This window comes from Ictalurus punctatus, chromosome 6 (assembly GCF_001660625.3).
Source record: "Ictalurus punctatus breed USDA103 chromosome 6, Coco_2.0, whole genome shotgun sequence".
NCBI lineage: Eukaryota > Metazoa > Chordata > Actinopteri > Siluriformes > Ictaluridae > Ictalurus > Ictalurus punctatus.
The window spans coordinates 31,066,569-31,093,412 of record NC_030421.2 but is presented as its reverse complement, the minus strand read 5'-3'; the positions used below and the strand labels follow the sequence as shown (position 1 = coordinate 31,093,412).

The window sequence follows — 26,844 nt, the reverse complement described above, 5'->3', positions numbered from 1 at the left end:
CCTTCCTTCCTTCTACGCCTGCCTCCTTCCTTGTTGAATACTTTGCTTCCTCTCCCCCTTCCTCCCTGTCTACTTTGCTACCTTTCTTCCTTCCTTCTTTCACTCATCCATTCATCCCGTTCTTCCTTCCTGAACATTTTGCCTGCTCGCTTCCGTCCTTCCTCTCTAAATACTTTGCTTTGTTTTTTCCTTCCTTTCTTCCATCCTTCCCTCCCTCCCTGACGACTTTGCTTCCTTCGTTCTTTCCGGAATGCTTTGCTTTCTTCCTTCCCATCTCACCTGACTACTCCATCGATATTTTTTGCTTCCTTCAGTCCTTTCTTCCTTCCTCCCTGAATACTTTGCTTCTTCTTTTCTCTCCTTCCGTGACTACTCTGCTTCCGTCCGTCCGTCCCTCCTTCCTTTCCTTTCTTTTCCATTCTGTCCCTTTCCTTGTGCTCTCTCTCTCTTTCTCTCAATCTTTCTCTCCCTCTTGATCTCTATTGACATTTTTCTCATCACCTGCCCCCCCCCTCTCTCTCTCTCTCTCTCTCTCTCTCTCTCTCTCTCTCTCTCTCTCTCCATCTCTCATTTCCTCTTCTCTCTCTCAGATGCTGATGGCATGAGCGCAGGCGAAGAGTCCTTCAACCTAAACGATCCCGACGAAGGGTTCTCCTCCGGAGCGTCCAACAGCAGCCAGCCGAGCACAGGCAGACCCGCAGGGAGTGGAGGAGGGCGGGCCAGCACGCAAAAGAGCTCCAAGAAGAGCGGCTCAAGTCGCGCACACCGGGAAAAAGAGAGAGACGCCTCGGCCGAGAAACATAAAGAGCCGCAGCACCCACAGAGAGCTCAGTCTCCCCCGCCTGCCATCACACTGGACACCATCGAACTGACCCCCATGAAGAAGACGCAGAGCCTGAGCCGGACCTGCAGCATGAACGCCGGAGTGTGCGGAGAGCAGGAGGACGGAGGAACGGGCGGAGGACTCGGATCCGGAGGAGGAGCAGGAGGAGCGCACCGCCTTTCTAGCCTCAGTCTGAAAGAGGAACATCTGGTGCGGCCTGATGGGGGGAAAGACCTGCTGTCTCCTGGAGCTCCTCTTACCAAGCAGTCTCGCTCGCCCAGCTTCAACATGCAGATCATATCACAGGTGTAGCTCACACACCTGCAACAAAACCATCTCATCTGCTTCCTGTTTCTCTCCATCCATTATTTTGTTTAAGCAGAACCCTGATCACTAGTGTGGGTCTGTCTCTCTCTCTCTCTCTCCCTCTTTTTTCTGCCCTTTTTTTTTTTTATTTTTATTTTTTTTTTTTACCCATTTTATGCAAATCTGAATCGGCGCAAATGAAACGGCAGTAAAATCCGCTTTATTTGGGCTGAGGTAGACGTGTCGGATAAACAAAAGGCTGACCCTACGGCCGCATTACACACTATACCGAATCTACAAAATGAACAATGTTCGATGGAAATTTGTAAGACGTTTCTAAAACGTTTGGACGGAAACATAACCGTTCTTCTCTCCTAACCGTCTCTCCTCCTCTCGCTATGTATTTTCCTCAGACCAAATTAAGCATTCCACTTTTAACAGACCAGAACAGAGCGACGTTTTGGATTTGGATGCACCACCTGGTCAGGTCTCCTGGTCAGAATCTCCACTTTGTCGACAATTCATCCACACCTGGCCAGACGTTCTGAAATAAAACTGACCAGTGGAGATGTCCTGAACATACTGCCTCACCAATGCTTAACAGAAACGACGCAGGCTAGCGAAGTCATTTTTGACATAGAAGCGTTATTAGATGAACCCTAAGCCCCGATGTTTCAGGGGTGAATACAGGCCAGTCTCCATTATTAAAGCGATTACCTGTGTTTCGAGTCCGGCATCGAGTGTTTTAACCACTTTGGAGGCAGTGGAGATAGAGGTTGAGTTAATATGGCTCTAACCATTAGAGATAAGGCATATTATATTATTTATTGTTATGGGATCTTCAGAGATTAGTCTATATTTTTAAAAAAAAAAAAAAAAAGTAAGCAATAAATCTTAGGTTGTTCATCTGACACAAAGCAATCATTGCTGTGTCTCAGTATGCATTCCTGCTGAACTCCTGGGTCCTGTGCAATTTCTATCAAGGTCTTATATTTATTATTATTATTATTATTATTATTATTATTAAAATTAAAACGTGCAGATGTTTAGTTATTTTCATTTCTACGTTCCGTCCCACAGACGGCTGTATTCATACTATTAAATCTTTTCATTTTAAATGTCTTTATAAAAAAAAAAAAAAAAAAAATGTCTTAACATTATCTGCGACCTTGATTTTGCTTTTTTTTTCTTTCTTTCTTTTTTTCTTTTTAAAAAAAAAAAATCTACATAATCTATTAATATATGGTTTGACCTGTATGATTTAAGATTTTTATTTTTTTTTGTTGTTCATTAATCAACCTGTTTAATCAAACACCGATGTATTTTGCCGACTTCTAGTCGTCTTTCGAGTCGTCTGTCTCAAATCCCAGAGGCCAAGATGTTTAAGGATGTTGTCGGTGTGATTGTGTCGACGATCTGAACCCAAGCAGGAGAATCATAACGTGTGGTGAAAAGAAAACGCTGCCGAGTCGAACGATATTTCATGCTAGGACCTTTCCGGACTCCCGCTGAGGGGGTGAACATTTCTCACAACCTTCCTCGTCGAGAGATTTGTGCAGAAGCGTAAGAAGCGTGATTCTGATGTGCTGGTGTCAAACACACATGGTGAAGCTGTAATATCCTGTATTACCCTCAGAAGTCCTAGTGTGTGTGTGTGTGTGTGTGTGTGGTGTTTTGTGTCAGGAAATCAAACAGGGATCCTTGATTCATTAGTTCTACCTCGTCTTCTATCCATCAGGCGTTCAAACACTGGACTCTTACGCTGTCTAGTTGTGTGCTGAAAAATCCCTGACAGTGACTGAAGATTTATCCCTGAATGTTTAGTCGTGGTTCTTCAGTCCTAAATCATTTCAGTTAAGGCCTGTTTCACTATGTTTATATTCTTTCGATGGTGCATTGAACCAGAAACGCCATCTAGTGGTCGAACCCGATGACATTTTGTTCCTGCTGGATAATCATAAGCGTGTAGGTGTCTGTCCTTTGCATGTGTGGGTTTTTTTTTTTTTTTTTTTTTTTTTTCGCCCGTTAGCCAGTTTGCACGCACGACATGCTTTAGCTGTTTGATTTTGGACCTTCATTCACTGAGCAGAACTTCAGATCAGTAATCGCTGTCACTGCACATTCGGTTAATGTGAATGCTGGCTTTCGTCCATCATGCTGTTTAGTATACACAGAGTAGATGTGTGCATCGGGACTGGAAACCCACGGAACCCAACAAAAGTCATACATTTTTTTTTTTTACGCTCTTTACTGCAGAAGGTTGGGGAATACAGTAGAACCAAATAATTTCAACAAAAAAAATATATTGCGGGCATTAACGTAAAAAAAATTTAAAATAATAATAATAACTGCAAGACCTGAAGAGATTAGTCAATATTTCTGTAGGAGTAGACGGGTTGGTCAAACTTTATGCAGTAGTGTTGGGATTAGTCAAAATTTCTGCATTGGACAAAGTTTCTGCAAGAGCAGGAGAGATTACTGTGGGAACAGGCGGGGTCTGATTAAACATTCTGTTTCTATGGGAGTTGGAAGAATCAATCAAACTTTCTTCACGAGTGGATGGGATTGGTCGACCTTTCTGCAAGAGCAGGAGGGACTACAGTAGGAACAGGCGGGGTTAGTCAGAATTTCTGCAGGAGCAGACTAGGAAAGTTGGTCAGGTTTTCTGTGGGAGTGGAAGGGATTAGTCAGACTTTCTGTGGGGTAGGTGGGATTAGTTGGACTCTCTCTGTGGGAGCAGGTGGGACTAGTCAAACTTTCCGCAGGATTGGTCAGGTTTTCTGAGAGTGTGGACAAGATTGGTCAGACTTTCTGCAGGAGCAGCTGGTATGGTTAGACTTTCTGCAGGATTGGACAGGATTGGTCAGACTTTCTGCAGGAGACGATGGGATTGGTCAGACTTTCTGCAGGAGAAGGTGGGATTGGTCAGACTTTCTGCAGGAGAAAGTGGGATTGGTCAGACTTTCTGCAGGAGAAAGTGGGATTGGTCAGACTTTCTGCAGGAGACGATGGGATTGGTCAGACTTTCTGCAGGAGAAGAGGGGATTGGTCAGACTTTCTGCAGGAGACGATGGGATTGGTCAGACTTTCTGTAGGAGACGATGGGATTGGTCAGACTTTCTGCAGGATACGATGGGATTGGTCAGACTTTCTGCAGGAGCATGCGGGATTAGTTAGACTTTCTGCAGGAGCATGCGGGATTAGTTAGACTTTCTGTGGGTGCAGGCAGGATCTGTCAGACTTTCTGTGGGACTGGGTGGAATTAGTCAAAATATTTGCAGGAGCAGGTGGGATTGGTCCGACTGTATGCAGAATCAAGGATTGGGCAATTTTTTGGCATGAGCAGACGAGATTACACAAACTTCGCAGGAGAACTAGCGGAATTGATCGAACATTCTGAGGAAGCGTGCAGGATTAATAAAAGTTTCGGATGCTACAAGCAGGATTCGTCAGACGTTTTGCTGTAGCAGATGGGATTGTTTAAACTTGTTGCAGGGGCAGCTGGGATTAGTCAGACTTTGTCAGGGAGAGGGCGAGATCGCTCAGAACTCGTTTGGGAGTGGGATTTAAAAACCAGCCTCTGTGCACACTTCTACCAGTGAGACCTCGATGCCTCTTCATCTCACGTCTTATCTGATGTGCCAACATCCTCCTGAGAATGACTGCTTTCACAGTCCTCGTCTTATGTGGAATCTTTTTTTTTTTTGGACCATTTGGTTTAATAGCAGTCTTAGTTTAAATATGTAAGTTCAAGAAGATGTGGTGTATTTGGATCGACGTATAACAGTGTCTTATAAATCTATAACGTCACCCGTGCTGAGATTTTTATTTTTTTTGTGAACATGTGTATGTACCCATCTATGGTATGTATGTGGTGTAGATCTACAGGTGTGTGTTATTCCTGTAGGTTTGGTTTTTATTTCGCGTGTGCCGGGAGAGCACAGCCTATCGCATCAATCTGCCATGATCTTTAGCTAGATTCATGGGTTTTTAAGGTAGTGCGGTCGGTGTATGTGTACGGCAGAGCTTCTGGACAAACCGTCGAGATGATCTCTTACTCTACAGCCCTGATTTGTTTAAATCTGCCTTTCCGTACTGAGCAGTATGGTAAAAGTGACTTGACGGAATTGTGTTAGGATGAGATCCGCTGTCATGTTTTGTTATGAACTGTCTTCACCTCCTCCCGGTGACGTGGAGGACGGCCGGTCTGTGCATTCGCTGTACGGTTTGTTCTCATCAGCGTTCTTCACCTCACCGTACTGTATATTTTGTGGTGTGTTCCACTGCTCTCGCGCATTCATCCTCACGAAGGCTTCGTTATTGGATTGAATGAGGTGAAGACTGAAACATCCAGGTCTGTAGTTGGAACACAATCTGAGACTGTACTTACGCTCGTCACTGGGATGGCATCCTCAAGGGCACATCCTCGGTATCTACCATCTTGTCTTTCACTTAAAAAGTGAATGTTTTTAAATGTACCTTTAAAACTCGTGTTGCGTAATTGGAGCACCGCTGTACCTTTCCAAATGTGCATTGTACTCACTGTTGAAGCTCCAGGCAAAAGATATACTCTGTATGAAAGGTACTGAAGGTGTATCCTTGATGGTTTTTACAGTCGGTACAGTTTAGTCATTTTTGTTTGTTTGTTTGTCTTTTATGTCGAAAGTTAAATGAACAGTTTGGCCAAAAATGAAATGTACACTTTTCACCTTTACCCCAAATGTACTCGATCATCCAGGGCATGTTTGGTGTTTGACGTTTACTCGACTTAAAAGACTTTTTGGGACGTGGTGGTGCAGTGCTCAAGGCTCTAGGCTACTACTCAGAAGGTAATGAGTTTAAATCGCAGCACCGACACACACTCACGGTCGGGTCCTCGAGCAAGACCTTTAACCATTAATTGCTCAGACGGCTCCCGTCTGAACTGTAGATCAGCTAATGAGACGATTCCGGGCTCGGCGATAACGTTTATAAACATGTAAACGACTCCACGGAGAAGATGATATACAAATTCAATTGGAACTGCATTATCTTGAAAATCACTTAGGCCACGCCTCCTACTCGAATCCGATGCCCAGAGTGATCTCAAACTTTGCCGAAAAAGAGAGATTCTTGCTTCGGTTTGGCCATGTCAATGTTTGTTATTTTCGTTTGTTACTCATCATCCGTTTGTACATTTTGAGTTCAGTTTAATGATGCAAGTATGTGATGATTTTTTTTTGGGGGGGGCGGGGTTTGCACAACGCTATCTTCAGCCACCAATCTCCTTGGCTCAGTAACTACAATTGTGGTAATCGGGACATCGTGTCAGTTTTCATTTTTGGTGAAGTATCTTGCTGGTTATAACATGGATGTGTACTATCAGTGTCCCTTCTCCTGTTCTCACTCAGACCAAACTGCTAACAGAGAGACGTGTGTTTAGTCCACCCTCTTTGTCTCTTGGTGATTGGATTGCATGTGATTAGTGTGGGCCTTCTTTTCATACGATGCACTTTATCCAGTCTTTGATGTTGTGGGTGACTGACAATAGATGTATATTTGTTTGTGTGTGTGTGAGAGAGAGCGAGAGAGAGAGAGAAAATGTGTGCATTTGAAACAGAACGGAAGTGAACGCCAACTCCTACTACAGACTACTCGGCTACTATTACAGCGGAACGCACACCGTTCCTCACAATCCAAATACTCTCCGTTTGGTGTCCTTCAGGTGTTCTTCCTTCTTCTCTACACCCAACAGTTGGTCGTTTCTACTGTTTTTATTTCAAACGGATTCTATGCAACTTGAGGTTGTTGGGTGTTTTTTGTTGTTTTTTTTTTTTCCCCCCCTAAATCTCTGGGTAGCTGGTAGGTTTTAGCTGGAATGCATGTGCGAGTTCCTCCTCAGGTCCTTCAGCGAGGAACCACATCAGAGTTGCTGCTGTTTCAAGCAAATAATCTCTTGGTTTTAGGGTAAGAGGTAATAGGTGTGTATGTGTGTGTGTGTGTACGTTTGTGCACGTGTGTGTCTTAAAAAAAAAACAAAAAATCAGTAAATAAAAGTTTCTAAGTCAGTTGGACCTTGTTGAGCTTGCAGGTTTCTTTAACTTGATCTTCAGGAGCCTGAAACAGAGGTATGGTGTTATGTAGTTAATGGAGCGAGTGGTTACGCTGTACAAAAGGATTTCATCCGGAAGATGTAAAGCAGAGCTGTAACAAAGCAATTTCCGAAGTGAAATACTGTACCATTGATGTAAATGGAAAGATTATTTTAAATCCTTGTAAATAAAACTGTACAAAAAGAGCGAACGTGAGATGTTAATATCAGTCTGCGATGCAGGAGAATATAGATCTGTATATCGGTGAATAAATCTTGTGCTGTAACCGATTTGTCTCTCTGATCTTCATTTAGTCTTGATGTGTATACGAACCTGCGTGACTCCGAGGTCATAGTTTGTTTTGTTGTTTTTTTTTTTTGTGTTTTTTTTATTCTGCTCTGTAATTCTATCACTTACATTTAAAGCATAAAAACACACGTGACCTTAACACTTAAAATCGACTAGCTTAAATCCAAGGCCAAGGCATGTGTGAATTTGTTCCTAATTTACAATACAGTGCACTACATTTTTGTCATTGCGCACCCACAGATTATTTCATTCTTGCTGGTCACAGCCACATTTTTTCTTATGCTAGGTTAAAAGTGGGCGGAAGGTGTAGGATGTTGAACGTGATTGATGAGCATATGCAGTTAGTCTTCCCACCCACTAGTCTTCGAGCCTCAGCGTTCTCCTACTCAGCCTTTAGGAAGAGAGTAGAGGCTTTTAGAGGATTGTAGTTTTGGAGACTTTCTGACCCCAGGACACAACAAACTTCTGCAGTTCTCCAGCTGGGATCCTTGGAGATTTTTTTGGCCGCTCGAACCGTCCTCTTCACGGTCCGCTGAGACGATGTAGACACACGTCCAATTCCAGGTCGATTCATAACATTTCTGGAACTTCTTCATTATTGCCCTGATGGTGGAAATGCGCATTTTCAATGCTTGTGCTATTTTCTTATAGACACGCCCCATTTTGTGAACCTCAACAACCTTTTACCGCACATCACAGCTATATTTTTTGGTCTCTCCAATTATTATGAATGGCTAAGGGAATTTGGCCTATGTGTTACCTCATATTTATACCCCTGTGATACAGAGTCAAGTCATGGTTGAACAATTTCCTGTTCCTAGTCACGCAGGAGTACTAAAAAATATAAAATATCAATGGGAATATTCTTCAAATAGATTTTTCTCATATGAATTCCTAGGGGTGATTAATAGTTGCACACCTATACTTAAAAGATATATTTTCTGATAAACCTCTGTGTTTTCAATTGTTTTTGATATCCGTGAGATATCCATATTATTTTTGTGAATTTTTTGGAACAAAAGATCAAAAAAGTAAACGATAAAGGCAAGGTTTCACAGCCTTCTTTGCTCATATTTACCAAGGGTGCCAATATTAGTGGAGGGCGCTGTATAGTGTGGTACAACAGTCTGAAAAAGAAAACTGAATACATGTGTTATAAAGTCCCAGGGAAGTGTTTTTCCATATGCAATTAATGCATTTGTTTTTCTCAAGAAGGCTTAAGAATCTGTAGGTGTGGTTTACACATTACCTGAGCAAATTAACTAAATGCTTATGTCCATTCATTGCACTAGCCAGTAGCAGGTTTAAAAAAAAAAGCTGTCCAGCAACCTAAAGCTGAAGTTTCACCAAGTAGTATTGTGTAATAATGGCTTTCTAGAGATCCTGGTATTTGTGGTATAAAGATTTTAATGAGTGCCATTATTGGAAAGACAATAAGAGAATCTGCTTCCCTACATACAAAGTAGAATTACTTCCTATATAAACACTGGGTTTGCTCTTTCAGCTTAAAATTCAGAATTTAGATAGAAGGAGCCTTGTTTGCTTAAAATAGCCTAATTATATGAGGCTCCAGTCCAACCTGGCAGCACTGCTCTGGGTGCATACATTCATCTCTTGACATATTTCGTCCTAAATCGTGTACATTTCTGCCTGATGTCATGGTATGGTGTGGTGTGGAGCTCAGTCCAGCAGAGGGCAGCATCCTTACATTTCGCACCAACTGCAGCGGCGCCCTGGCATAGAGGCTTCCTGTGCACCCCAAGATGTAAGTGCAATTAATTACCTTCATCAGCATCGTTTCTACCGTTCTTCTCATGCTTCATTTTGAGCAACATGTCCATGCTCTCATTCATCATTTGTGATGTGTAGATCCTCTGTACGGCTTGGTCGTTTGATGTCAGAATGCTCTCCCTCTGTATGAACTGATGTGTATTGTGAAGTCTTGTAGTTTCTCTCCTCTTTTCCTCTCTCTATCTCTGTCTCTCTCAGGCCTGAATACCATCCTCATATCTTTCTTTCTTGGCCTGAGAATAATACTGTTTCTATGACAACGGGCCCTACTGCATCCCAGCTTTGGTATCAGAGAAAGCAAGGGGGTGGGGGACTCGGAGATGGCATGACATTTGAATTGCAATGGATCCGTATCAGTCTTTTCACTGAATCCTTCTTTGGTATGAGCTTCCAATATCAGAAACCTTTTCCAAAAACTGAATTGGTGGTCGTAATGTTTTGTAACTTAGTTGTTCATAGATTTCATAATATCGACGTATATATACACTCACGAAACATAGTGTTAGGAACACCTGTACACCTACTCATTCTTGCAATTATCTAATCAGCCAATCGCGTGGCAGCGGTCCATGCGTAAAATCATGCAGGTACGGGCCAGCAGCTTCGGGCAATGTTCACATCATCCATTAGAATGGGGGAAACGTGTGATTTCAGTGATTTTGACCGTGTCATGATTGTTTTTGCCAGATGGGCTGGTTTGAGTATTTCTCTAACTGCTGATCTGGGATTTTCATTCACAACAGTCTCTAGAGTTTACTTAGGAAAAACATCCAGTGAGCAGCAATTCTGCAGACAGCCTTGTTGATGAGAGATGTCAAGGGAGAATGGCCAGACTGGTTTGAGCTGACAGAAAGGCTACAATAACTCAGATAACCACTCTGTACAATTGTGGTGAGCAGAAATGTCGTGCATTCGGAGATGCACGACATGTTGAATCTTGGTTGTTCAGCAGAATACCACATCTGGTTCCACTTCTGTCAGGCAAGAACAGAAAGCTGAGGCTAGGCACAGGTTCACCAAAACTGGACAGTTGAGGTCTGGATCTTGATTTCTGCGGAGGCACACAGATGGTAAAGTCAAAATTTGGTGCCAACAGCATGAATCCATGGACCCAACCTGTCATATATGAACAGTCTAGGCTGGTGGAGGTGGTGTAATGGTTTAGGGAATGTTTGCTTGGCACACTTTGGGCCTGTTTATTACCAATCAATCATCACTTGAATCCCACAGCCTATTTGAGTATTGCTACTGACCATGTGCATCCCTTCATGGCCACAATTTACCCATCTTCTAATGGCTACCTCCAGCATGATGATGCACCCTGTCACAAAGCAAAAGTCTCTCAAACAGGTTGCATGAACCTGACAACGAGTTCAGTGTTCTTCAGTGGCCTTCCCAGTCACCGGATCTGAATCCAATAGAACACCTTCGGGATGTGGTAGAACGTGAGATTCGCAGCACCTGAAAAAAACTGCACGATGCAATCATGTCAACATGGACCAGAATCTCAACCGAATGTTTCCGACATCATCTGGAATCCATGCCACAAAGAATTGAGGCTGTTTATACCAGTATTATTGTTCTTAAGAAAGTGTAGAGTGTGTGTAGGTATCAATGTGAACAATCTGAACACATCACCTGGAGAGGATGCTTCATCACCACATAGTCTTGCTATAAGTTAAAGTTCCACATGGGTCAGTTTTTGATTAACTCTTGTCCCACGCAAGGCAGGAACATGACTAGCTGTGAGAACAGACCTCAGTAGTTTCAAAAGGTGTTTTTTTTTTTTTTTTTTTTTTTTTTTTTTAGCCTCTAGTTGCCAAATTTAATATGGAAACAGCGATGCTGTGTTAACGCATTGGCAGAATGTAGCCTACTCCGCATAAAAACTTGCATTCCATGACCATTCAATCAGTAGTGATGACTGGTTCTCAACTGACCTCAGAGCAGCCGAGGAGGACGGTTACAGCTTGCTCATAGACTTATTCGCCCATTACAATATACCACACTTTAAATTCTTGTTGTAAATGTTATGAAATGGTACATATTTCTGCAATCTCGACCACCACTAAAAGTCTGATCCTGGTTACAGCCCTGGGCAGGATTACATCCTGGCTGGGACACCAGTCCATCACATGGCAGCGTGCACACACTCTCAATCTCACTTAGGGGCGGTTTATTTTTAGACTAGCCACCCCACTTACTGGCATGTTTTTGTGAGGTGCAAGGAAACCAGAAGAGAATACAGATATCATTTATCATTAAATCCCCCACTGAAATCTCAAATTGAAAACTTTTATCACGGAAATCCAGGCTTTAAAGGCTCTGCACAACTATATCTTTGTGCTTTGCTTCAGAACTACACACAGACACCAGCTTTGGCCTGCAGCGTTAAGGCCACATCCTTATCTGAGCTCTGAAAACGCTTGTAAGTTCTTGCTACTTCAGTGTCATGGCCCCATCCATGCCACCATTCTTTTTCCAAATCTCTAAAGACCTCGCCATCCATTTACTATCTAGGTTATAGCACCTTTTACATTTTTTATTTTTTTATATACATTTACAGCATTTGGCAGACGCCCTTATCCAGAGCAGTTAACAATAATCTCTGAGCAGTTGAAGGTTATGGGCCTTGCTCAAGAGTCCAGCAGTGGCAGTTTGGTGGTGCTGGGATTTGAACTCATGACCTTCTAATGAGACGTCCACCATCTTAACCACTGAGCTACCACTTTTACCCTGAGCTACCTTTTAATCTTAGCGGTTCTACAAAGAGCTTTATACTGTTTTTCATTCACCCATTCACACGCACACTCACACACCAATGGCAACAGAGCCTGCCATCGGGAGCAACTTGGGGTTCAGTGCCTTGCCCAAGGACACTTCAGCATGTGGAGGGGAGCCAGGGATTGAACCACCAGCACTTTGTTTAGTAGACAACCTGCTCTGCCACCTGAACCACAGCCACCCAGGTTGCTCTTTATATTACAGTACTTCTTTGTTATTTATTGTTACCGAATAGATCACTCTACCCAGTTCCTGAAGGACTGCAACTTTACAAAGATTTGTCTTTACCCCTTTCTATCACCACATTCAGCCTATGAAGTCCTTGGTAATGAGCTGGTAATGAGGCATGGACTTTGGTGTGTAGAAAGCTGAACTCTGAAGTCTCGTGGCTCTGCAGGACTGGAACCTGTTCTAGCCATTAGCATCTCGTCTTTCACGTTATACATTTTTACAGGTTTTCTGAGTATTTTGTACCACTCTATGTTTCTTTTTGTAAATTGCTCTGAATAGAAGTCAAATGAGTTAGCCAAATGAATGAAGTGTGGTAAATTTATATTCTTAGGATTAAGTATAGTCCCTGTAGTGCTGAGCAGGAGCTGGGAAAGTTGCATGTGTCAGAGAAGAAATTTACATATAGAAAGAAAGAGGGTACATGTAAAATTATGTTAATCAATCTCTGGTGCAATTTGTCATTTTAAATAGTGACAGAATGTTAAAGGTTGGGAAAAATCTTCAACTGACATGAGCACTAGGATTTGAAATTCGGAATGAACATATTTACATTGTACACACATACTAAGACACACAGAAGTTTTTTTTTTTCACAAAGGTGTGACTGATCATTTTAGCAAAGCGATAATGACAGGATGACATTTTTCTGCTGTAAGGCCCTGATTTACCGAAATATAAATGCACTAAAACATATTATTGTATTTATGTATTTATGTATTTTGAAGCATTATGTGTGGTTAAAAGTCTCTAAACCTATGGCTCTCAGAGGAAGTACTTCAAATGTGTACTCAGAATGTGAGAGGTAGTGGGAGTTATGCCTGTATTCTGTGCTTGTTCAACATTTAAGGGTATGAGCTAGTGATAAAGAGATTGAATGAGTTCAAATCCCAGAATCAGAGCATAACCAGAACACCACTGTTGGTACAGTTTGAGCAAAGACTTGAACCCTCAGCTACTCGGTTGTGTTTAGAGGCAGAGTCCAGCAGATGGCAGTCTGTGTTATGCAAGAGCAGATTCGTGTATAGTTATTCTTAGCCATTTTGTTCCCTTAGGTCCATTCTATTATGATAAAGTACCTTGGACTGACTTTTGTTATCTTAAGCATCACTGCTGTCTATAAATAATTCTATTTTTTTCCCCTAAGCAAGTTATAGATATATTTTCTTTCTATACAGCCATGTAGGTTTGAAAAGTATATTTTTCCACTACCTGAGTTGTAGTGAATTGTAATAGATTATAAAACAAGAATACCTGCGGGGGGGGATGTAGACAAAAGGTCCTCATCTTTAATACTATTTGTTAGTTAAACAATGGGCTTCGACTCCAGGGGCTATCTTTGACATGAATCAGAGCACTTTCCTATCCCCTCCCCCTTTTAGGCACTGTGTCACACTCTCTTGTGCTTGCGATTGGCCAAAAGTGCTGAAGGACGGACCAGGGGCAAAAGAAGTTGGGCTGAAGTGTCTGGACTGTCTAAAAATTGTGACCTATCAGCGTGCAGCTGTCAGAGAGAAGTTTAGTGGGGCTGCTTTGACACCTCGGCATGGGGCCTCACTTCTGAGAGGGGGAGCTCTGAGAAAGAGAACTCCTAAGGTAAAAGAGGTAATATAGTGTGCTGTGGACTTGGTAAAACTTGCTGTCTTTAGACCTGGCACCCAGAAAATCACCCAGAAGGCAACTCCAAAGAACCAAGCAACCACTTCCATCGCTATGGCTGAAAGGGAGTCCAAACTTCCAAAAGAGTATTCTGGAAGCTGCTAAAAGCAACGTGATCCTGTAGGACTCGTTCTAAAAATATCCACCATCAGGAATACATGGACTTGCACTGGCTGTCTAATTGGTCAAAGATTAAACTTTTTTTTTTCCTGCTTCTCACATTGGACTTGTTTAAGGATGTGCAAAACATATTCCAAAAGTCCAATCTGAAGGTAATTCCTGAATTCATTGACTAACCTACACTTGCCTGAGGGCTTCCTAGAAAAATGTTTCTATGTTTCACAGTTCTGGCAGTTTCAAATGCTGCTCAAGGCTCTTTGAATATCTAAAGAGACACTTTGAGTCTGAGTTGCTGTCAACAAGCTGGCATTGGCAAAAAACCTTAATTGGAATTCCTTCTGGAATGCATTTTACAAGTTATGAAATGGACAAGTGATACTTTTCAAGTGAGTGAGAAAGTTTCGTTTTAGTGTAAAGCCAATCTGTTAATCCAATCCAAATATTCCAGTTTACAAAGAAAGTTTTATACCTCTCTGCTGAGTCATGAGAAAGGCTGAGGTGCAGTTGACCCTGAAAAAGGGTGCGGAAGATGGATCTGGGGGAGTTGCGCCTCCAAGCCCACGGATACCCTCCAAACGGGCTAAAATCAACCCTGATCAGATGGTGCCTGACCCAAGCTCCATCTATCCCACTTCAACGCCACCTGTCTTCATCCGAAAAATGAGGAATGCTGCTGTTGGTACAGGCTGTGACATCCGTCTGAAAGTAGCTGTGGCAGGAGATCCACAGCCGTCTCTCTATTGGTATCACAATGATGACCTCCTCAACATGGATAACCAGGAGTACGGAGGACTGTGGATACGTGACTGCAAGCCCACTGATGCAGGACTCTACACCTGTATTGCTACCAACTACCTGGGGGAGTCCAGGAGCAGTGCCGTCCTTGCCGTCTTGGATCTGGGAGAAGGTAACCAGGGATAAACTTCAAGCTCTACCTGCCAATCGTATTCGTTATTACAAATGCAACATGCATCCCACTACCAGGCATTGTGTCTCTCTTAGGCTTGTCGGTCTTATTAAAAATATCATTAATTTCCTCTCCCTAAGTTCCATTTCCTTATCAGATTTTATTATGGAACCTAATAATCTTGCACGGATTTCCCCTGCAGGAGTACACTCTGCTGTCTAATGAGGCTGGTGTTGTTTAATTGTCACATATTGAGCTGGGAAAGGTTTGTATTCTCACTATAATAGCACGGAATACTCGTGATTTGGTGCAAATGAGATAATTATCCTAATGGGCAACTAGTCCCCTCACATGTCTCTTTCACAAAATGGTGGATCATCAGTGAAGTAAAATGGAGTTGCCAGTATCTTCAGTTTCTATTCGCCATGAGTCTGTGAGCAGTTATCTTCTTCAGGGATGGTTTGCTGATAGTGTGGGGCAGGGAGAGTGACGGTGGCAGCTGGGGAGGTGACTCCAACTGCTCCCTGTCCCAAAGTGGAGCTGTGAATTACAATATGTTACATATTCAAAAGTAGTGCATTATGTATTGTAAAGCTGATACATGCTGAAAAGCCTCATGCATATTTATTACTGGCCTCCATGGGTTGGTGAATATATGCCTCTGCTGGTTTAACACGTAAATCGACAGACAGTGCTGCAGGGATTCCCGAAGCAGATCTGAAATGCAGGTCAATGTTTAACTGTTCCCTCTACAGCAGTCACTGTGACGTTTTGAAACTAGCTTTCAGCAGGGAATTCCTACCTTTCTACTGACTATTTGTTATTTGTGATCCAGTGAATGGCGTTTCAGTTGAATTGCCATTGTACCTGTTGCTTGTCCTTGTTGGTTGTAGAGTCTCGTATCATATTACTACGATTTCTATTATTGATAAAATACGGCAAAGCAAAGACTATAAGATCTGTTAAACAGCTAAGAAATGAACCAGTGTTGAAGCTGCAGGATTTGAGAGTTTGAAATGTGTCCCTTTCTGGTAAATGCTCTCAAAAATGCTATTGAGCTACATTCAGAATAACTTTTTCGAATGTCATTTGCGCTATGCTCTTCCTCCACCTCACGGATTAATCTTACACCTGTGAATGCACACTTTCAATTCTAATTCAAGGCTTTGTGTTATACCAATTAATGCAGACTAAATAGTATGCCTAAATGCTAATGACACCAATGGTAGAGTGGTGTAGTACAGTGTTATGCAGTTTGGGATGCAGCCCAAATATTTGGTCTCATGTTTGCTCAGTATTACAGACGTGTTATCAGATGAAAATAACTTTATTGTGCACATCAATGTCACCGCCGTAGTTATAGTGTGCCAGATAAAGGAGCAAACCCTCTCAACAAAAGCTTGTTTTCTTTGACTACTGTCAACTATGTGTTTCTTACTGTGACTGCCTGATCAAGCAGCAGTGCCTATGCATCACTGACGCCGTGGTGTAACTGTGCTCATTGACAGTACATAGCCAACCAGTTTTGTGAATAAATTTGTGACCTCATATTATTTAGCTGTGTAAAAGATAAATTCTGGTTGAAGGGGAAAATGTTGTCCGCTGTAATCTCACCGCATCATGCACAGGGTCAGACCATGGGTTAAATGCAAAAGCTTTCCCCAAAGGTGTATATATCTGTGGGACTGATAACAGGAAAAAAAAAAAAAAAAAGAAATCTTAGCCAAAATATAGTGTAGATAACAAACCTAATATGCCTGGTCATTCCACGTGCTTTTTTTTTTTTCTTTAAACCTAATGTGTTCTCTGAGTATTTTGTTATCTAAGCTGTATTTTGTATTATCTAATCTAAATACTTTGTTGTCCAGCCTGTGAAAACCATTTGACATGAACCAGATAGTGTTAGCCTACTAGCTCGAAAGCTCACCGGAGGATAAAAAGGGCTCAAGCAAACGAGTGTAAAATACAAAAATACAGAGAAACTCATCACCGGCTCCTGTTAGTCACTCGACAGCTACTCGAGAGCTCTCTAGCTAAACAATTTCAAAACCGAGTTACGATGTAAACTCTGTCCATCAATCACTGGCTTCCTACCAAATTAGAGAACAAATAAAGACCTTGATAGTTAATGAAAGGGTTAAGAATCCAGTTTGTAAACCTTTTTCCTATTATAGTATAATATTTGACTTTACACTGCTGGTCCCATTTGTTTATTCTCTCTCTCTCTCTCTCTCTCTCTCTCTCTCTCTCTCTCTCTCGACTGGGTGTCTCGCCAGTCACTATGTAGTCAGAGTTCTTTCATGCCTAAATTTGGGCCATAGATTATTGATCTATCTGAGTTCACTTATGGTACGCCTGTAACCTCAATTAAGTTGGTTGCCTAGCTAAGAAACTAGCTAACTACTTTAAAAAACAAAAATTACATTCTATACTGCTACTACTGTATGGTGCCAAAAACAGACTTACAGAAAGAGGCAATTTGACTGACATAGCAGACAACATACCTTTCCCTGTAGCCTGTATGATTATAGAGCAATGCAAGATTATAGAGTTTGCTCACCACTAAGTGCTTCAAACAAAATTCTTTGCTAATGTTTAAAGATTTATTTATTTATTTTTTTTTTTCCAGTCCAGTAACTATATCTTGCTCTGAAAATCCCTTTGTGTTAAAGTGTTTGTTTTCTGGAAGGGCATTCGTACAGTATACATGCAACGAGCCAATCATATTGTAACCACCAAGATGCTGAAGCTTATGGCCAGAAAAGTGTACAGAAGATATTAGACGGTCTGTATCCCATGGGCGGGGCATCTGAAGCCGAGACTGCTATAGCGTCAGGGCCTAAATCATTTTAACCTATCGTCTCCCCTGGAACATTTGTACAGATTTGATTACTAGGTAGGATTTAAATATAAATATTTAGATAAGCAACATACAACCTATAAATCACAAACTTCCTTACTTACTACCTTAGAAAATACGTCAGGTTTTTCTCCATGGCCGAATAAGATCAGTTGCATTGTTTTGCATTACATTGCTGCGCAATGCACTGTACAGTAGTTCTCTATGGATCAAAGGAAGTACAATTATGTGACCAGACTACTGAATTACAGATGGTCAGCAGGGATTGTCTGAGAGTGTGCTCTGTAGTGTGAGGGTTTGTGCTAAAAGCCAGGGCTGCTTGCGTCAGTACTTACCAGCTTCGACATCACACACCTGTTGTGTCACTCATGGCTCTAGCCTCTCTCTCTCTCTCTCTCTCGCTCTCTCTCGCTCTCTCTCTCTGTCTATATATTTGTGCCTTTTCTTCAGGCCTTTATTTCATCATTCTCACATATTCTTTCCTAATCCCGGTCTCAATTTCTCTATTGCTTTCTCTGTATCTTTTCATACATTCCCTCTAATATTTCACACGTCACTCTTTCTTGCTCCATTTCCCCACCATCTTTGACCCTTCGACAGGTTATTTCTGTCCCTGGAATGTGCCAGGTCTCACATTTTCATGATGTTAATAGGCCACTGACTCTCCAGTTGCACAGAAAGACATCACACCTATATATAGTACCTTGGCGTGGAGGTCTGACAAGACCTTCTCCATGTATGCCCAGTCTAAATGAATAGGTGAATAGTAGAGGGATTTGTATGTGCTTCCTGATTAAACCATTCGGTCAATACATGTGTGCTGGCATGCTTTGGAATAGAGCCGTCTGAGAACCTTGGCAAATTTAAACTTTCATATAAAGATGTGTACTGATACTGGCTGGGAATTTCACCATGTGGTGTTTCAGAAATAAGTATCATGGCATTTCTGACTTAAACTGAAACTGCTATCTTTTAACTGTGGTGGTGGCAGCACTTTACAGGAACCCTGTAGCATAGGACTGACATAACCATCTCGTACACACCTCACGGCAGCCATTTTTTCCAGTCATATTACAGTGTCATGTTACCGTTAGGGCTAATTGCCAAGATGACTTTTTAAATGCTTGCAGCTTATTCATTTTTCATAAGTGTATTCATTTTTCTAAGTTTACTCTAGCTGCAATAACAGTTTATATAACATACTAAAGTCACTGCAATGGTACTTCTGTTGGTATATAGCGCATGTCTATGACATGACATGTCATAGGTGAGACAGCGTGTGTATCTTGATCAGCTCCCTAGCTCCCTAGGTCGTGAATCAATATATTGTCTACATGAGTTTGGGCACGGGTAAGGACCCTGGCTCATTACTCATTGGTGCACTGATAACTTGCATTGTAAAACATCAAGAAAAAATAAAAAACTTAAAATTATTTGAGTTTTATATGGTGCCCTCACATAATATTGGCACCCTTGGTAAATATGAGCAAAGAAGGCTGTGAAAAGTTGTCTTTATTGTTTAGACTTTTGAGCTTTTGTTAAAAAGAATTCACAAAAACTACTTTGCTCTCATGGATATCAAACATTTGCAAGCAAAACACAGATTTATATATATATATAAAAATCTTTGTTAAATATAGGTGTGTAACAATTATTGGCACCCTTTTAGTCAATACTTTGTGCTACCTCCCTTTGCCAAGATAACAGCTCTGAGTTTTCTCCTATAACGCTTGATGAGGTTGGAGAATACATGGCGAGGGATCTGAGAGCGTTCCTCCGTACAGATTCTCTCCAGATCCTTCACATTTCGAGGTCCACACTGGTGGACTCTCCTCTTCAGTTCACCCCACAGGTGTTCTATGGGGTTCAGGTCAGGGGACTGGGATGGTCATGGCAGGACCTTGATTTTGTGGTCAGTAAACCATTTTTGTGTTGATTTTGATGATGTTTTGGATCATTGTCCTGCTGGAAGATCCAACCACGGCCCATTTGAAGCTTTCTGGCAGAGGCAGTCAGGTTTTGATTTAATATCTGTTGATATTTGATAGTCCATGATGCCATGTATGCCAGCGGTTTAGACATTAATGTCTGTGTGTTGAGTTATTTTGAGGGGACAGCAAATTAACACTGTTACACAAGCTGTACACTCACTACTTTACATTATAGCAAAGTGTCATTTCTTCAGTGTTGTCACATGAAAAGGTATAATCAAATATTTACAAAAATGTGAGGGGTGTGCTCACTTTTGAGAGATACTGTATATTTAACACAGATGCCAATATTAACCAATATAACCAAGGGTGCCAATATTAGTGGAGGCCACTGTATGTCATATAAATATGTTCGCTTAATCACATATAGCTGTCATGGTACTTCAAGCAGGCTCATAGGCGAGCGAGTGGATTTTTTATTTTAAATCATTAAATACTGAAGTGAGACACAAACAAATCATATATAGAATGTCAAATAAAGTTAAAAATGGCAACGTAAGTAATCATTTAGAGCTACACTGACAACAAGCTACAGTACTTACATTTGGTAGAAGGACGTTGACTGAGAGTTTGTCCCCCGTTTTTTCTGGGCTGAAAAGCTCCGGAAAATATGACGTCGTTTCCAGTAAGGAAACATAGTGAGTAGTGATGCTACCTGGTTTTTGTGGTGCATTGTGGGATTTTTTTACACAGCTAGCATTTAAGTGTACTGGAAGGATTTTGCGATTGAGACAGCCCTTAAAATGGCAGATTCCCTGCTCAGTGCCCTGACTAGTGCACTACGGAAATAACAGACACACAACTACAGACTTAGCAACAAAATATCTGGCACATGTTATGATATCTATTAATGAGAAATAATGTCTAATCAGATGACCTTGATTTATTCAGTCAGAGCCTATGTTGTTATAACATTTGCTAACTAGAGTACATTTAGCAGAAACCAGAATGTGATTGAAGATGTCGTGTCATCGAACATTAACTGATGGCTGGTCATGATGTTAGATGGGAGGCTAAAAATGAATATCTCAATAGCTTGACACTTAGACTATTAGGGTTAAGCAATGCATTATAATATGAAGTTACATAATAGGAATGATGGGGGGTAAATTATTACACACACATTTAAAGACAGACTTGCAGCTGTATTCATGCTTTCCTTAATTTTTTATTTTTTTTTTGCACGTTTAAAGTCGACTGGGTTCATGCCATGTCTGCATGTTTGCTCTGAGTACCAAACACAGTAAACAGAAAAGCTGTAATGCCTTCATTCAAACAAACAAAAAAACACCAAACAGTTCTGTTGTCTGTCATGTGATGTCATTTTTACTTTGATTGGCCAATGTGTGCTTAGTCTACTTTTGGTTTCTTCTCCAAAGGCATTTTTTTGGGGGAAAAGAGAATAATCCACCTTGTTCATGTTCATTACGCTCGTGACTGTAGTTCACTCTGTGAATTCACCTGACATGACTGTCACTGATACTGACGCTTGGGAATACATGGAAGGGCGTTGTGTAATAAAATGATCTGCGCTTATATAGCACTTTTATCCAAAGCGCTTTACGCGATGTCTCATTCACACAGAGCTGCCATGCAAGGCGCTAACTTGCCATCGGGAGCAGCTTGGGGTTCAGTGTCTCGCCCAAGGACACTTCGGCATGTGGAGTCACCTGGGCTGGGAATCGAACCGCCAACCCTACGATTAGCGGACAACCCGCTCTACCACCTGAGCCACAGCCGCCCCACGCAGGATACAAAAACCTGTAATCCGTTACAGTTATGTCGAAAAACAAAGTAATCAGATGAGGGGTACATTTTGTAAAAAAATGGGAATACTATCAGGATTCCAATTTTTTTCATTTAAAACCAAAGAAATGAAAGTTTTGCAGGGCTCCAGCTAAAACGGTAGCATGTGTGACCAAAAATGTTCATTTCGCCACTGCCGACAATATTAACTGACACGTTATAATTAAAAACCTTGCATGTAATGCCTTTGTAATTGCGTGCACTGTGAGGAGTAGCCTGTCGCATAATTTGTCGTGTTGACCTAATAAAATGTGACGCTGCACGTGAAAGTTTCAGTGAGGGGGGGAAAAAGCCGTTTCACTGAGTTTCAGTTCATCCAGAGCGGCGAAAAACGCACGTGGAAAGCGAGGATCAGCATTCCACCTCAGAAAGACATGTCAAATAACAAAGCAGGCTCCAGTTGTGCCAGCACGGTAGAGATAGAGAACGACGGGGACACTGAGGATCTAGGTAAAAGTGCAGAAAGGCATTTTAAGACATCTTGGATACAAGAGTTTATATGGCTCAGGTATGACCATCGCGCACAGAAGATGTTTTGCGACGTTTGTTCCGAAGCGGGCAGAGAAATAGCGAGGAAAACGGATTTCATTACCGGAACGAACCATTTCAAGAGAGAGACTGTGAGAAAGCAGGGCGATCGCTTAGTTAAGTTCAGTTTATTGATTTGTAAGGCACATTTAAAACGACAGATGTTGAAGCCAAAGTGCTGTACAAGAATGAAAACAAATTAAGAGTAAACAAAAACCACAGAGCACGGTGTTCTTAAGGGCGATAGTTAAAAGCATAAAAAAGCTCGTGACTATGTAATTGCTAAGTGCTCCACAAAAAACATCGTTAGCACAAGCAGTGTCTCGGGCACGTGAACTAGCTGACGAGACGGACTGTGATTGCACGTGAAGAGCTGTCTTTCACCAAATTTACCTCTCGGATATTACCAGCGAAGAAAAATTGACATATGGCAGCGACACAGCATGTGCTTTGAGCAGAATGCGTCTAGCTGAGATATTGCTCGTCCTACCAATTTTGCCTGCTCAGTGTGAACGTGGCTTTTCATCTCAAAACAGGATAAAATCAAACGTACGCAATTCAACCTTGGAAGACTTAGTCATTTGAACAGTTTGATCCTGAACCATATGCCAAACACTGGCTTTCTGCAAAAAAAAGAAAAAAAGAGGAGACCAAACTACACTCGATGGCCGAGTCATGCTGACATAATTATATTCAGTGACACTGGCTCAGAGTCTGTGTAAAGAACAATTCTTTGTGACTGTATATAGTTCTCAAGTTGGAAAAGACATTCAGTTCCCACTTTAAGTGAACTTGGTTGAAAATGCTGACGCTGTAAAGGAGGCCAGACGTACGCACAGGACAGGATGACTGAAAACAAGTGTTTTAAAAAAGTTAATTATTATGTGGCACTTAAAAAAAAAAAAAAATCACTTGGCGCGTTTTTTTTTTTTTTTTTTTTTTTTTTTCTTTTTCTTTTTTTTTTTTCTCTAATAGGAGCCAATGGCTCCTTAATAGTGTTTTTTTTTTTTTTTTTGTCTGGAGCCCTGCTCCAACACAATATGCTGCATGATTATAGTTCTGGTTCTCTCCTGGCAGTTGTGACTCAAGTTGTGAGCAACAAATGTATTTATTTCATTAAAAACAAATCCAAACATTGAACATGTTTTTCAAGCTCGAAATTAAAGTAATTTCAGTCGTATCGCTTTTCTCTTGACCTTATTTACATACGTGACCTTGAAGTAATCCGAAAATAATCCGATTACATTACGTTCATATCGTGATGTTTGGATTACGTTACTGATTTACATTTCTTCATGAAGTCATTTGTAACCGTAATGAAATCCATTTTTAAACTAACCCTCCCAACCCTGCTGAGTCTGCATTAATCTACAGTCTAGACTAGAAAGAAGTCAGCCACAGCTTCACTTCTTCATACCATTCTGTGTATATACACCATGTATTTCTTACAGTCGTTGGTGGTATTGAGTTTGGTTCCACGAAAGTCCCTAATAATCTGCCTTGAGATTGTTTGTTAACTGTAAATTTTCCGATACGGATGCCAAGAATTAAACCATGTCTTTATATCTTTGAAACAGGGGTTAGCCCTATTTAGGCCATTTATACCAGCCATTCATACAGTAGCCCCATCATATGTCATAGGACCTCTATATATAGAGAATCATCCAGAAAAAAAACCAAAACTGTTCTCTTGTGTTTTAATATACATTTTAGTCAAACACCCTTCTGATTATGATTCCACTCAATCAGAAGAAAAATCAGAAGTTTGCATTAAAGCAAGAAGATACACGTGGAGCTGCAGATGATTTGAATTTTTGTCTTGCCTGGCACTTTTGACGCCAGTGTACAGTATTCCACCTCCATAGTAAAATTCACTGTTTTGTACGAGCTGTATTGCCTGGACCAAATAGGATAATATGAGAAAATATGTCTCTTGGGGAAAATAAACGTTTTGAAGCATAAAGACATTTCATTAGCAATAAACGAGATGGTTTGTGTTCTTACAGTGTGTCTCACTTACCTGTCTTGTTACACTGTGTTTTCTGTTTTCAGACTTCTGCCTGTCTGCACATTGTCCAGATGTCACAGGTCTTTTTCCTTCACAGCCGTTCCTTGTCTTTGTTTGTCGGTTCTCTGTTTGATGTCATAGTATCGGCTTGGCTCACAGCTCATTCAAAGGGGGGACGTCTTTATAAGGTTACAGACTAGTGTTCGGTATGTGTTGCTTTTTTATTGTTTAGTTCTTATATCGTTTAAAGAATACGACATGCCTGGTTCATGTTAGTTATTTATTTCTTGTGTATTTATATGTTTATGGGTTCTTTACTTTGGCTTCTTTCATTTGAACCCATTGCATTGGGATGATGTTTATATATGGTAACTACCAGCAGATACTGCTTTTTGTATGTCAAACATACAGCCTGTGGACAGGAACTGGCCCGGTAAAGTTTCTAATCCAGTTCCTCAAGTGAATTTAAAATGTTTGTTCTAAATTATAATCTTTTTGTGAGCTGTAATTTGAATCTAAAGATTCAGAAAGAAAGAGCTAGTTATTCCACTATGGGTCAGAATAGAGCAGAACTCAGGGCTGTTAATGTGGCTACTGACACAATAATAAGAAATTCTACATTCGTAAGCTAAAAATGATTCTCTTACCAAAATAACTAACTTAAGGGTTTGCAATCGCAACTTTTACATTTTTATTTGTAATTAATTTTGCAAACTATATTGTTCACCCAACACTTGATGTACATCTGTTTGCATTCAGAATGCACCTTACCAGATTAATGTATCAGGTCAAACGATGATTATTGATAGATGATAGTTGTTGATGTGTTTTTGGGTGCTAGTTTGATTTTTTTTTTTGGTCAGGCCTACATGATATTGGGGTCTGTTACCTAAAACGAATCTAACCCTGCTGTGCTAAAGAACTGAGATGTTAAAACTCTTGTTCTTCATGTTCTCCTCAGGGAAAAGTGCTGTCCTACTGCTTGTTATGCTTCAGATGCCAGCTGACATATTTATGGCTAAAAACATCTCAGCAAAACTGGTATAAAATTGCCTCTGTCACACTCTTCCTGTTCTCGTGCATGGGATTGGTTGACAGTCATCTTTCATGAACGTAAGCTCAGCAGGGATCACTTATGGAGAAACATAACAAACGGGATGCCTTTTCCCTCTGCATTGCGAAAGAAATAAGCGTGATGAGAAACACTGTAACTGTAGTAAACAAACAGACAGAAAATCTATAAGCAAATAAGCTCCTAATGCAAGTATGCAAGGAGCAGTTCTCATCTTCAGTCAGTTATTCTGTTAATCGATGTACGAGTCCTGCTGAGAGTTACTGCCCTGCTTCACACGGGAAGTTATAAATATAATTAATAATACAAATTCAATCAAATTAAAATAAAGATGTACCATTTCTCACGCTCTGCACGAATTGCTGAGCGATTTAGATGTTTTAGACTTTAAACATGTGCTGTCTGTCGTATTTTGGTTTTCTCACTTTATCGCTGTACGATAAGTTTCAGTTCCTGGACTTGCTTATAGTAGCACTTTAATTATGATTCCTCCAGAGTGTAATTTCCTTAAAAGCATCTTGTTTACTGCATGTTTCAGCTATGCTCCATTGGCCTTTTACAGTACACGTAGTCCAAACAAGCAATTGATGTGCATCTAACCATGCTTAACTGAAAGACATCTAGGAGCCTGTGTATCCACAGTGATACACTTTCTGCATAGCTGAATCTCATCTAAATTCTCGAAACCTAAACAAGAGTGGGAAAACAACAACTGCATACTGATCAGCAGGTGAAATGATGCTTCCCTGATTTACTTCACAACACCAAATTGGTTGAACGTTATTCGTCTCCTTGATTTTTAATACGATCCCCTGTGTGTGTGTGTGTGGGGGGGGGGGGCATGGTCATAGTTAAGATACACATAGAATGAAACGTTATAATTTTTTACATCTGCAGAGAGTGCAGGAAAAAAGAGGCTAAACTCACCTCTATTTTTCAATATATACCTTGAAAACAGTTGTGTTAAAAATGTGAGCAGGTCCTGAAACAAGCCAGCAATCCAAAGCACAAGGCAAAGTGAACAGGAAATGTGTCTGAGTTTGATTTTATTTGATCAGTGGGCAAAAAATAGCAACACTGTTGGGCAGTGTTACAACTGATATTACGAGTCAGAGGATCCTAAAGCTGATGAGAGGATATGAGAGGTTGGAGGCAGTTAAAATTGGGCAGTTGTATTAATGTTGGAGGCAGTTAATACCCCCCCCCCCCCCCCCACACACACACACACTCTCTCTGTCCAATAAATAAATAAATTATCCCCCTTGTGCTGCAATAACCGCGACTAAACATTTCCGGTAGCGGTACAGAACAGCTTCCATAACATTTCTATTGGATTAATGTCAGGACTTTGACTTTCCAAAACATTAACTTTATTCTTCTTTAACCGTTCTTTGGTAGAACGACTTGTGTGCTTAGGGTCGTTGTCTTGCTGCATGACCCACTTTCTCTTGAGATTCAGATCATGGACAGCTGTCCTGACATTTTCCTTTAGAATTCGCTGGTATAATTCAGAATTCATTGTTCCATTTCCCGTCCCAGATGCAGCCAAACAGGCCCAAACCATGATACTACCACCACCAT

General features: G+C 41.1%; 2 protein-coding genes across 5 annotated transcripts in view; both read left to right on the top strand.

The window, feature by feature from the left end:
- The window catches only part of LOC108266709 (hyccin 2), a 72,888-nt gene extending 65,402 nt beyond the window's left edge, over positions 1–7,486 (top strand). For all 4 annotated transcript variants that reach the window (XM_017470372.3, XM_017470369.3, XM_017470373.3 and 1 more), the window contains one exon: positions 591–7,486. In XM_017470372.3, the coding sequence (XP_017325861.1) occupies positions 591–1,135 (545 nt within the window). In that variant the 3' untranslated portion in view covers positions 1,136–7,486. The remainder of the gene's footprint in view (positions 1–590) is intronic.
- Positions 7,487–13,793: 6,307 nt separating this feature from the next.
- Positions 13,794–26,844, top strand: part of spegb (striated muscle enriched protein kinase b) — a 102,156-nt gene continuing 89,105 nt past the window's right edge. The window contains exon 1 of the mRNA XM_053680591.1: positions 13,794–14,998. Within this exon, the coding sequence (XP_053536566.1) occupies positions 14,575–14,998 (424 nt within the window). The 5' untranslated portion in view covers positions 13,794–14,574. The remainder of the gene's footprint in view (positions 14,999–26,844) is intronic.